Source organism: Parus major, chromosome 15 (genome assembly GCF_001522545.3).
Source record: "Parus major isolate Abel chromosome 15, Parus_major1.1, whole genome shotgun sequence".
Lineage (NCBI taxonomy): Eukaryota > Metazoa > Chordata > Aves > Passeriformes > Paridae > Parus > Parus major.
The window spans coordinates 12,253,098-12,265,422 of record NC_031784.1 but is presented as its reverse complement, the minus strand read 5'-3'; the positions used below and the strand labels follow the sequence as shown (position 1 = coordinate 12,265,422).

The 12,325-nt window shown below is 59.6% G+C and overlaps 1 protein-coding gene across 5 annotated transcripts in view; it reads right to left on the bottom strand.

The window, feature by feature from the left end:
• Nucleotides 1–6,843: 6,843 nt before the first annotated feature.
• NF2 (neurofibromin 2) overlaps nt 6,844–12,325 on the bottom strand; it is a 46,143-nt gene continuing 40,661 nt past the window's right edge. For 4 of the 5 annotated variants that reach the window (XM_015644174.3, XM_033518136.1, XM_033518134.1 and 1 more), the window contains one exon: nt 6,844–8,191. In XM_015644174.3, the coding sequence (XP_015499660.1) occupies nt 8,141–8,191 (51 nt within the window). In that variant the 3' untranslated portion in view covers nt 6,844–8,140. The remainder of the gene's footprint in view (nt 8,192–12,325) is intronic. The other variant, XM_015644175.2, reaches the window with a different exon arrangement.

Genomic DNA, 12,325 nt, shown 5'->3' with positions numbered 1-12,325 from the left:
CGGCAGGCAGGGCTGGGGGTCCCTGTGGCACCCTCTGTCCCGGCAGGTGTCACCCCGGGGTCCCCACACGCAGCACCCCACGCCCAGGGAGTTGTCACCCCGAGGTCCCTGCACAAGGCACCCCAGGCTGCCACCGCCTCCGGGTCCCTGCGCACGGCGCCCTGCTCGTGGGGCAGTCACGGTCCCAGGGTCCCTACAGGTTCCTGGGACTGTCACCATCCCGAGAGGCCATCCCCTGCATGTGGCACCCCAAACGCAGACGGTCGTCACCGTCAGGTCCCTGTGCGTGGCATCCCATGCCCGGGCACTTGTCACCTCTGTGTCCCCACACTTGGCACCCCAGGCTGCCACCGCCCCAAAGCCCCTGCACGGTCACCCTGGGCCAGCCGTCACCGCGATGTCCCCGCGGTGCTGCGGGGTGACAGGGACCCCACGGCCAGACCTCCTGCTCTCACAGCGGGGAGAAAATGACGCATGGAAGAGGCAGGAGCAGGGCCAGGAGAGGAACCTTCCACCCGTCACCTTTTCCAATCATCTCCTTTTTGCCCCCAACCTTGGTCACATTTTTCACCTCTGTTTCTCACTCGGACGTTGATTGATCGCAGCTCCTGCGCCAGGGCAGGTCCCCATCGTGCCACGTCCCCACGGCATCCGTGTCCCTGTGACATCCCTGAGCTCAGGCAAGGAACGCTCCCAGCCCCGGGCACATCCCCCCTCCCAAACCCCGCTGTGCACCTGCCCTGGGCTGGGCTGTCCCAGCAGACCGTGGGTCACTGGGAGATGGGGGATCAGTGTCCCCTGTGCCCGGGTGGCATCTCTGGAGGTGGGGAGGTGGCACGGGGAGGCCGCCAAGGCTCCTGCTCCGCACATTTGGAGGTGCTGTGGAGGGAGGGAAGGGTCTGGGGGCCGGAGGAACGCGATTCCCAGAGCTAGAACAGGGTGGGAGAGAGAAAAGGGGAACAGTCGGCACCTCCCAGCTTCTCACCGGACACAAGGATGCCTCAGAGAGATGGGGAAACTGAGGCACAGCTGGACAGGCTCCAGGTGTGCCTCTCGTCTTGGCACTGTCAAGAACCCCAAAAATCTTGGAACAGGATTCCTGCTGCTCCAAACAACTGCTTCTCTAAGCCCCCGCTCGCCTCCTGCAGTCGCAGGACACGTGCTCAGCCTCATCCAATTCACCGCTGCCGGGAATTTTGGGGCTGCTCCAACCCCCGTGTGCGGAACCTCCATCGGCCCCGGAGCATCAGCCAGGACCCGGCTCCCAGAGCCCAGCGCTGCCTCCTGACCGCTGCCGCTGCAGCCGCCCTTGGCTTTAACCAGCTGGGGTCCCCTTTAAGCTATTTTTTAGTTGGCAGAAATTTCCCTCTCTGGCAGCGGAAAAACGCCACGGCCACGCTCCGGAGAGGGGATTTCAGGGAGGAGCAAATCCCGATGCTGTGGGGTCTCAGCTCCCAGGGCAGGGTCGTTCCCCCCGCGGAGTCGTGGCTTGGGGGTGGATTTTTCCAACTCCTCTAAAATTCCCTCCTCCCCTGGAGCTCGGGCTGGGGCACAGGGATCTGTCTCCAGGGTCTGATACTGCGGTTGAGATCCCAGCACTCCAAGGGGGAAGTGCTGATAATAACAAGTGGCTTTTTGGGAGAAACAACCTCCAAAAAAGCAAAGCCTGATTAAAAATCTCCTCCCTTTTTCTTTAACAGATCAATTTGCTCCTCGATGTTAACGAAGTTCCCTCCCAATTAATTCTCCAGAGGCCCTGGGGTGGAAACTCATTAATTTGTCACCACCCGAATCCCAGCAGGAATAACAGGGCCAATTTCTGGGCTTTTCCCCTCAAATCCCCAGCGGAGCTCCCTGTGCAGCCACAGGGAAGTGTTGGAGCCTCCTTCCCCAGGGATGGGGCCGCCGGTGATCCCGGCTCCCGCTCCCCGGGGATGGGGGCGGGCGGGAGGAAAATGAAGCGGTTTAATTGCATTTAAAAACCCTGACTGGGTTTTTGTTCATCAGGGATCCCCGCTGGAGCTTTCCCGGAGCTCAGCTCAGCCGCACTGCTCTTCCTCACGGGATGAAGGCTGGGATGAGCCGTGCCGGCTCTGCCCCACGGTCCCTGTGCTGAATTCCCTCCCTGATTTTATGGGAGAAGCTCTGGAGTTTCCTCAGAGCTCAGTCCTAAAACGATGGGGGAGAGGCCAGAGATTCCAGTTAAAATCCCAGCCCCGGCCGCTGGGATGTTGGGAATGTTCCTCTCCACAATTCCCCCTTTATCTCACCCGGGGCTCGGGCCAGCCTTGCCAGCGGGTCAGTGCCATCCCTCCCCTCTGTCCCTTTGTCCCTCTGGAGACGGCAGCATTTTCCCAACACTCACAGGTGTTTTCCTAATTAGCTGATCCCACTAATGAGGCAGGAGAAGCTCGATCCAGGCCTGGTGTTCTGTGGTTCATTTGCAGTTTCAGAGCGATCTCACTGTCAAGGGCCCCTGCTCTGGGTTCACATCCCAACATCAACATCCTCATTTCTTTCAGGAATTTGAGGGGATGGAAAGGAAAAGGACTGAAGTGCTCTGGCACAGGGATGAGACTGATTAATGTGAGCTTTAATTAATCTGCTCCTTGTTTATCCCTCCCGTGGCAGCGCTGAGGGGCTCCCCCCTGCCCCCCTCCCAGCCGAGGCTCCTGCGCTCCTTCCTGCCCTGAGGGATGGGATGGGAATGGGATTGGGATGGGATTGGGATGAGATGGGAATGGGATTGGGATGGGATGAAGATGAAGTAGGAATGGCAGAAGGATGAGCATTGGGATGGGATGGGGATGGAGTGGAGGGAGATGGGGATGAGAATGGGATAAAATGAGGATGAGGATTGGGATGACACAGGGACAGGGATAGAGATGGGATGAGGATGGGGACATGGCTGGAAATGGGATGGGATGAAATGGGGATGAGGATGGGATAGGGATCCCTCACAGGAGTGGGAGGGGGAGGGATGGGATGGGGATGGGATTGGAGATGGGATGGGGATGTGCCAAAGCCGTGGGAAAGCTGACAGGGATGAGGAAACCTCATGGACGGTACAAACCTGTTCTGGGTGCTCTCAAATCCCTCAGGACAGCCCCAGGGAGCTCCTGCCAGCCTGAGGGGGCTGGGATGGGCATTGGCACCACAGCGACCTCCGGGCTCTCCCCCGGGCACCGGGAGGGGACCTGAGCCCCCCGGGGGTGTCGTTGTGACATTTTAAAGTCGCTGGCACCGAGCTCTCAGAGGCGCTGGAGGCATCAATCTCCCGGGGCCGGGCTGTCAGGTGGGTATTTAGCGAAATGTTTCCTAAATGAACGCTTGATGGGAGAAGAGGGATGGCTGCAATGTTCCGAGCCACAAGGTTATCCCGGCCGCCGGCTGCCAGCTCCCGGTGCCCGCTGGAAAGCCGGGAAGGGCAGCGGGGAGAGCCTCAGGGGAGGGGTCAGGAGCCTCCTCCCAGCCTGGCCGGGACTGTTCCACACTTGAGAGCAAATCCCACCCGAAACGGGGAAACACCGGGCACAGCTCCAGGCAGCTGCTGTGGGAGGGGAGGGAAGGGGGAACGGGAAAAACTCGGAGAGCTCTGCTGAGTTTGGGTTCTGAAGGGGGGAAAGAATTCTGCCAGGAAAGGAGGCAAGAATTCTGCTTAGAGGGAATTTTTCTTTGTGGAAAAACGGCAAAAATTGAGATTGAGATGAAGCTGTTCTTAGCACCCCTCCAAGGGGATGCAGCCCAGGATGCTGAGCCCAGGTGACTCCGCTTGCTCCTGCCAGGAGATGGAGCAGGAAACAACTCCCGGAGATCTCAGTCCAAGGCCCATTAACAGCATCAGAACCGATGTTCTGGACGGCGCAGCCCGCCCAGGGAGGAGCGCCAGAGCACGGGGAGGGATCTGGCGTTTGCCAAAAGGGAAGGTGGTGGCTCCTGGAGGGAATTTTGCCTCTGGAGCACCGGGCCTGGCTCTGCTCCCATCCCGCTGCTGGTGCAGAGCCCATGGAGTCTCTCCAGGATGCCGTGACCTGTTGCAGTGGGATGTCCTGTGCTGCCAGGATCCGGTGGTACCCAGTGCCAGGGTGGGCAGAAAGGGGCAGCAGGCACATCCCTGCAGGGCTGTGACAATGCCCAGTGTCCCTGTGGCCGAGCAGAAGGCGATGGCAGTGGCACTCCAGCATTCCTGCTCCGGATCTGAGCCCAGGGCCGGGATGGCAGCACCCCCTGCCTGGTCCTGCATCCCACCACGATCCCACACCCACCACACCTCGCCCAAAACCTCACACCCGGCTCCAGGAATTCACCCTCTGCTCGCTGAGGGCTCGAGCAGCTCCACATCCATTTGATTCCACAGCATCCATGTATTATCCCTTCCCGGGGCTGAGTGGGCAGCTCAGGTCCCAGCCAGGGGTTCCGGCTCTGCAGCTGTGGCTTCCCTGCACAATAAATCCCTGATTAACCCGGCAAAACACGCCGAGCTTGCCAGGTCTCCGTGGGGAGCGGGGTGGCCCTGGGTGCCCATCCCCATCGAGGCTGCCTCTCCCCTCCCTTCTCCCTCTTAAATTCATTTCCCTCCCCTTTTTTTCTCCCTGGAAGACAAAGGTGGAGAGGCACAGCCAGTGGCGCTGTGCCAGCCCTCCCGGGGATGGATGGGGATGGATGGGGATGGTGGGGATGGATGGGGATGGTGGGGATGGATGGGGATGGTGGGGATGGATGGAGACAGTCAGTGGCCTCCATCAGCCGAGGGGGAATGAGGTCCCCATGTCCTCAAGGCACCGTCTGAAGGGAGCAGGATCCAGCTGGATGTGACCTCCAGGTTTCTCCTCTTCACCTTCCCAGACCTGAGGGTGCCCTGAGCAGCCTGGGATGCCTGGGGGCAGGGCTGGGGTGTCCCATGGGCTGCTTCCCCAGTTCCCACCCCGATGTCGGTGGGCAGAGGGTGACCCTGCAGAGCCCAGGTCCCCCCAGCTCCAGCCCATCCTTGTGGTGGCCCTGTGTCCTCGTGCTCCCACCCTTCCCTCGTGCTCCCACCCCCCAGCACGTGCAGGAGCCCCCCAGCCCTTTGCCAGGTCCCCACAGTGACCCCATCCCTTGTCCCCCAAGGTCCCCAGGGCCGGGCAGCACCCCGGGATGCAGGAGCACAGAGGGAGGGATGGAGCAGCAGCCCCTGGGCTGCACAGGCCATCCCTGCCTCAGTTTCCCCACTCACCCCCTCTGCCCATTCCAAGCTCTTTTCCTGAAGGAGCTGCTGGCCAAAGCTGTGCACGTTTTGGGCGGGCTCTGAACCAGCATCCTGACACCCCTCCAGGGCTGCTGGCCCCAGACTTGCCACCCACAGGTCACCCTGTGTCCCCTCTGTCCCTTTCATCCCCAGCTCTCAACATTTTATTCTATTTCTGAGAATAATTAAAAATAGAAGTTTTGGAAGTTTGGAAGTGAAATAATGTGAGCTGAGGAGACTTTGGGAACCCCAAAGTGAGGAACTGCTGCCAAAGCACTCAGGTGCTGCCTGGGATTGGCCAAATCCCCAATTTCCTTCCTCAGGAGCCCATGGCTGAGGGAGGGGCTGGGAGAGGTGCATGGCAAAGGCTTTTTAATTGCTTTCTTTTCCTCGAGCAAAGGCAGCTCACACCAACCCACACCCACTGCTCCTGTTGAGTTCAGTTTGCTAAAAAGGGAAAAAATCGGGGTGAAACTTCCTTTGACAGGAGAGAAACGGTCTGGGATGTGCCAGGGAGGGCGGGCAGGGAGATGGCACCGGGCTGGGAGTGAGAGAGGCAACACTGGGGGCGTGCAGAACTCTGGGTGTGCAAGGCTGGGAGTGTGCAATGCAAGGCTGGGAGTGTGCAAGGCTGGGAGTGTGCAGTGCTTCGTGCAGAGCCCCTGGGAGCAGCAGGGATCCCTCTGCCAGAGGTGGATCCGTGCTGGATCCATCCCTGGCTTCACCTGGTGTATCTTCAGTGCATCCATCCCTCCACGTCCAGCCCATCCATCCCTCCACATCCATCCCTCCAATCCATCCCTTCACATCCATCCCTCCACATCCATCCCAGCACATCCATCCCATCCCATCCATCCCCTGTGCATTCCCAGTTTCTCCCCCTGCCCTGCTGCCCTGTGCTGGGGAAAGCTCTCCTGGATGGATTTCAGGATGCAGGTGGTGCAGGTGACACACCAGTTGAATTCCTGTCGCTGGAGGCCGCGTGGGAAATCAGGTCACCCTCCACATCCCCCGCCGGCTGCTTTCAGCCTCGCCAAAATTCCTGTGGGTATCCCGCTGGCATCCCTCTGCCAAAAGAAACCCCCTCCCACCCCCCTCAGCCCTGCTTAAAACAACAAAAACCGGAAAACATCCCCCAGCCCGCCCGCGGGGACGAGCTCCGGTGGAAGCTGCGGTGAATCCCCCGGGATTTTGCTGCCGGGAGCGGATGAGGAGCGAATCCATCGCCGATCCCGGGGGCCGGGAACAGCCCCGGGGGTCGCGGCTCGCTGGGCTGGGCCGGTTTCATCCGTGATTAATTATAAAATTGAGGTCAATGCAGCACATCCTTTATTTATTCCAGGCAGGACGGGATCGGGAAGCATCAGGGAAGGCAAACAAGGGGCTCAGCCCCTCTGGGCACCCCAAACCTCTCTTCCCTCAAGGAGAGATGAGAAGAGCCCCGAGGGAACCGGGACAGGGGGACCCTGGAGCCCTCCCGATCCCACGGGAGCTGCCGGAGGGATCCCAGCACTGCAGCTGCGCTTCCCATTAATCCCGGCACCGCCAACTGCGGCAGCCGGGCTCGGAGCAGGTTTTCCCAAAGAAAAATCAGCAAAGAAGCCTCAGCTCCCCTCTTAGTGCTGTGAATTTTTATTAAAACAGGAGAAAACAGTTATTCCTTCGGAGTACAACAGTCCAGGGGATGGGAAAGCGGCTGTGCCAGGCCACAGCCATCCGAACCGCAGCCACGTGCGGGGAATCGATCCCAGGATTTCAATAACCAGGGCTGGGATGGGATTTACTCCACGCCAAGCCCCGGGCTGAGCCTCTGTGGGGCTTGGGTGAGGAACTGGGGGTCCTGAGGGGATGTGAGGGATCCCCGGGGCAGCACCGGCTCTGCTGGAGGGTAAACGCTGCTGGAAGAGGATTCCAGCTGAAAGGTGCACAGGATTTGGGATGGAGACAGGAAGGGAAGGTCAGGGCATCCCTGTTCCCCCCGCGGGGGGGTCAGAGCAAAGGCACCCGCGATGGGACAGGCAGGAACAGGCAGCCCCGGGCCCAGCCCGGCATTCCCGGGGGGCTCCGAGGGGCTGGGATGCCCCGGGACCCAGGGAAAGCCCAGCCCGGAGCCCCTGGATCCCCCCAGCCTGAAGCTGCCCAGGTTGGTCACAGTTTGCAGGAACAATAAGGTTTCATTTGGTTGGCACTAGCTGTTCTCCCGCTCCCTGTTCCCAGCAGGGAGGAGGAGGAGGAGGAGGAGCCCTTCCTCCCACCTCCTGTCCCCGGGGAAGCAGCCCAGGATCCCCCCAGCCCCAGGTCCCTGTCCTCCCGCTCCCTGCTCCTCTCCCACCCCAGCGGGCGCCGGGAGAGCCAGCACGACGTTCCTGATTTACAGCACTCCACTGGAACATGCTCGGGATCCTAATGGAGCTCCCGGCACCGCCGCCTGACGGGGCTCCGGGAGCCCAGCAGAGCATCCAGGGCCGGCACCTGGAGCTCCAGACCGGCACAGGGGGCTCCAGAGCCGGCAGAAGAAGGCAATCCAGAGGGGTGACAACACCTCTCTCCCGGCAGAGGGAGACCCTCGGGCACACTCCTGTGTTGGCTGCCAGGGTGGGAAGGCACGGCCACAGCCCCGACCCCGGCTCCAGGGAAAAGCCTGGAGGGCCGAGCCTGGAAGCAATGCTAGAAAAATAAGGAAAAAAAGCTGGAAACCCAAGGAAAACGAAGTGTCAGGAGGAGGATGAGCGGCTGCTAAGCTAGAGAACATCACACAGTCCGTGGGCAGCCAGCCCCGAGTCCGTGGGTGTGCAGAGAGGCTGGAGCAGCCGGCGGGGTCCGGGGTGATCCCTCGGGGAGCCCCCGGCCCCGGGACAGGCCCCGGCTGGGCCGAGCCCTTGGGAAGCAGCAGCGGTGTGGAGAAGTTGTTTCCTAGAGCTCCTCGAAGAAGGCCACACGGGACTTGGTGCTCTGCAGGGTGAGCTGGAAGAGAGCAGAGTGGGATCAGGGGGTACCCCAGCCTCCCACAGGGCACCCCCGGGAGGGAGCTGCTGCCTGAACCCCTCCGAAATGCCAGGGAGTGTCGAAGCCCGGGGGTTGCGGAAGCCGGGGTCGTGCAGCCCCCACCACAGCAAGCACAGCCCGAGGGAAAGCGGGGCACAGACTCCATCAGGGTCACTGGCAGGGCTGAGGCTTCCAGGATGTGGAATATGTGGGAAATTGGATCCAAGGAGCCAGTCCTGGAGCCCCTGACAAGGACATAGAGGGGGTCTTGGGAAGCTGCAGGAGAAACACCTCAGTGAGCTGAGGGAGAACTCAGCCACCGGACACGTGTCCCCTCTGTCACCAAATGTCCTCTCCAGGCTCACATCCAACCCCATCCCACCACGTGTGATCCATGCAGCCACCCTGGGATCTCACCTCATCCCACCCCGCTCCATCCGCTGTGCCAGAGGACAGAGCTGGAGATCCCTCACAGCCAGGACTGTCCTTGCAGGCTCTGCAGGACTCGGAAACCCTTGGAAAGCTTTCCACAGCCATCCCAAAAATAATTCCCTAGGGAACAGCCATGAGCCCATTTGCTAACGGGCCAAAGAAGATAAAAGAAATCCTCAGTGGCAGGGAAGAAATCCCAGGATTTACAGACAAGCACTCAGTGGAGAGCAGCGGGAGAAGTGCCACCTTCCAGCCAGCTGCTGGATCACCAGGAGTTGCCAAAGCAGCCGGCTAATTGCCAGGGCTTCGTTTCAGCTGGATTAATCACGGTGCCTTCCGCCGGGAATGCCGGTTTTGCTGAAACAGGAATCCTGGGATCACCCTACACTGAGTTAAGCCCCTCAACAGAGCTGTCAGGCACTTCTCCCCCTCCCTGCTTCTCCCCCATGGCTTTTCCTCGGTAATTCCTTCACAGCTCTAATGGCAGTCGGAAAAAAATCTGTATTGCAGAGGAAATTTCTGCAAGGGCTTAATAATCTTTCTTGGCAGCAGCTCCCAGGCCAGGGCTGGCTCTCCTCCTCCTCAGCATCTCCCTGGCTGCTCCAGTGTCCCCTCCCGAGCTGCCTGGAAGGTGGGTGAGGTGGGACAGGGATTCTGTGTGCTACAGGCAGCGTTCTTCCTCTCTAAGGCTGGAGAGGGGGAATAAAAGGAGCAGAGAGCCCCAGGCTGCTGCCACACCCACTGCTGGGGCCATCTGACACCGTTCCTGAGCGTGCCAGTGCCTAAAGGGGTCCAAAACAGCTGGAGAAGACACCTGGGACAAGACCTGGAGCAACAGGGTAAGGGAGAATGGCTCCCAGTGCCAGAGGACAGGGATGGATGGGATATTGGGCAGGGATTGTTCCCTGGCAGGGTGGGCAGGCCCTGGCACAGGGTGCCCAGAGCAGCTGGGGCTGCCCCTGGATCCCTGGCAGTGTCCAAGGCCAGGCTGGACATTGGGGCTTGGAGCAGCCTGGGACAGTGGGAGGTGTCCCTGCCCATGGCAGGGGTGGCACTGGATGGGCTTTAAGGTCCCTTCCAGTGGGGACCAGGACCAGGATTGGTGATGATTTGACGTGAGCTGCCCCTCACATCCGACTGCAGCCAGGCACTGGAATCACCCCAGAGGAAATCAGGGCTGCTCTTCACTGCATCCTGACTCTCCACTGCCTGAGCCAGGTGGGAAAACTCTCCCCCGCCCTTTTCCCTTCTTTTATTGCTGTTTTCCTCACTGTGGGGTGCAGGCAGGGCTGTCCTTGCTCCCACAGGGAGCACCACACAGACCAGTCCCGAGGGATGAGCTGGGGGAAGATGGGAAGAGCCGAGGGGAGCTCCAGGACTGTCCTGACCCATCCCAGCAGGAGCCTTGGGGGCTGTGGGAGCGCTGGGCACAGGGAGCTCTCTGCAGGGAAATCCCACTCCTCAACTGGATTTCCTTTCTTTTCTGCACTGGGATGTGAGAGCAAACAGGAGAGCACCACCCTGTGCTGGCCTCTCCATCATCTGTTGGGGGGAAAGCCTCAAACACCTCCAAGAACTCTCAGCAGTCTCCGCACCCCCTTTTCCTGGCCAGGCGAGGAGAAATAAATATCCCTCCCCGTAGCGTAACGCTGTGCAGGGTGATTAAGAGGGAGTTACATCCTCGTCAGTGCGGAGAAAAGGAAAAAAAAATTGATTTACAAGCAGTATTATGATAATCTCCTTCCTGCAGGAGGGGAGGGTGGGCTCCCGATGCTCTACCAGAGCCATCAAGGAAAATTTAGAGGGAGAGAGAGGCAGTGCAATTAAGCGGCCTGAGCTCAAATGAATCAAGATCTGAGGAAGGGAGAGAGGGAAGAGTCCTGCTCCCTGCATCGGGGCTCCTCTGAGCCTGCTGCTACCCAGGGCTGCCGGACTGATTTGATTTAGGAAACACAAACAAACCAAAGCAACCCAATAAGTGGCTGGCAGGCACAGGCGGTTTGGAGCAGGTAACCCAATAACTGCAGGCACAGCACTGCTGGGGCTGGGCAAACCCAATCCAGGGAAATCCACAAGGTTCCTGCAAGCCCCTGGAGCCGGGGCCGTCCCCATGCACCAGGGAGGGGAAAGGGCTGCAACTCACACCGAGCTGCCCCCAAGCCTCCCCCAGCAGGGAGAGGTTTAGGATGTCTCATTTCCTTGCTGTTTCCTTGTTTATGCTGCAGTATGGCCAGAGTGGAGGAGATGGGGACCCTCACCCTGTGCTATGCCAAGATGTTTTCCTGCTGCTGGGAAGATCTACAGCCCTTGCTAATCATCATCCAGTGCTCCACACTAAATCCCCTTTATTCCCCACTCGCTGCCCTGGTGCCTTTCTCCACCCCTGCCCACTCCCCAGGCCCACTGGCCAGGTGGACCTTTCAATTCCCACTGTTACTTTTGAACCCAAACCCTATTTTCCTGTGATTCTTCCCATTTCCCTCCCCGCTCCTCTCTCACTCCCACGCTGCCGTTTATTCTCTCCTGAGCACAACTGTCCCCCAGCCCCCGACGCTTTGATGAGCCCATTTGAAAGGAGAAGATGACGCTCCATGTGAAGGAAACGCTTTTCAAAGGCTGCCACAGAAATAGCTGATAGGCCTGACGTTTCCTACTTTCCTCTTGTTCCTTGTAAACAAGGGAAAGAGGCTGCCGTGTCCCAGTTTAACTGCCTGGGAGTTTCACTTCCCAGCTCCGAGGAGAACCGGGAAGAAAATGAACCTGGAAGGGATGTGGTCTGTCACATGTGGGGTGTGTGGGCAACATCCACGTGGGATGAGCCTCCATTCCTCCTGCACTTTGAAAAGGTGTTCCCAGAGCTGCTCTGCCCACTGGCTACCTCCTGGCTCCCAGGTGCCAGGAGTGAGAAGCTGGCAGCCTCACTCATCTGTTCCAACCTCACAGCTCCCAGGGAAATGGGAAACGCCGGTGCTGCTGCTCCTGGGAAGTCCCTCTCGCTGGTGGTGTGCCCGTTCTGCCTTCCCTGTGCAGCTGGACTTGGGTTATAGAGCTCTGCAGGAGACTTAAGAGCACCTCATCCCTGTCCCAGGATCCACAGGGCAGGATGGCAGCTCAGCCTGCTCTGTCCCACCCAGGCTCCTTCCTTTTGTCCTTCCCAGAGCATTCCTTGTGCTGGTCCCTTCTCTCTGCAGGGGGCACATCCTCCCTTTCTCAACAAACCACTAGAGCAAAACAGACCTATTCCAGGGAATCTGCAGTTCCAGAGGGGGAGAGATGAGGAGGGGAGTCCCCAGGAAGTGACAGGGACCCCACAGGAACTGTGAAATCCTCAAGGGACAGTGAGTCAGTCAGTGTCAGTGATCCCTAGCACGCTGCTCGCCCGCTGCAGGTGGAAAATAGAGGAGGTGTCTGCCCCAGCACCAGGCTCCCAAAATCCTTCCACCTGTCCAGATGATGAAGGAGCCTCCTGACATTTGGGGGTGGCACATCCTGTCTGCCTGATGAGACACTCAGGCAGCAGTGCCATCACCAGCCAGCAGTGTCCTCACAAGGACAGACCACAACCAAAGGTGGCAGGAGGGAAGACAAGGCTGCAGAAGTTCCCCTGGCTCTGCCCCACTCACCCTTCTGTGCTTCCAGCTGGGAACTGTTCATTGCCTAAATCCAAAGGGGACCTTAAAG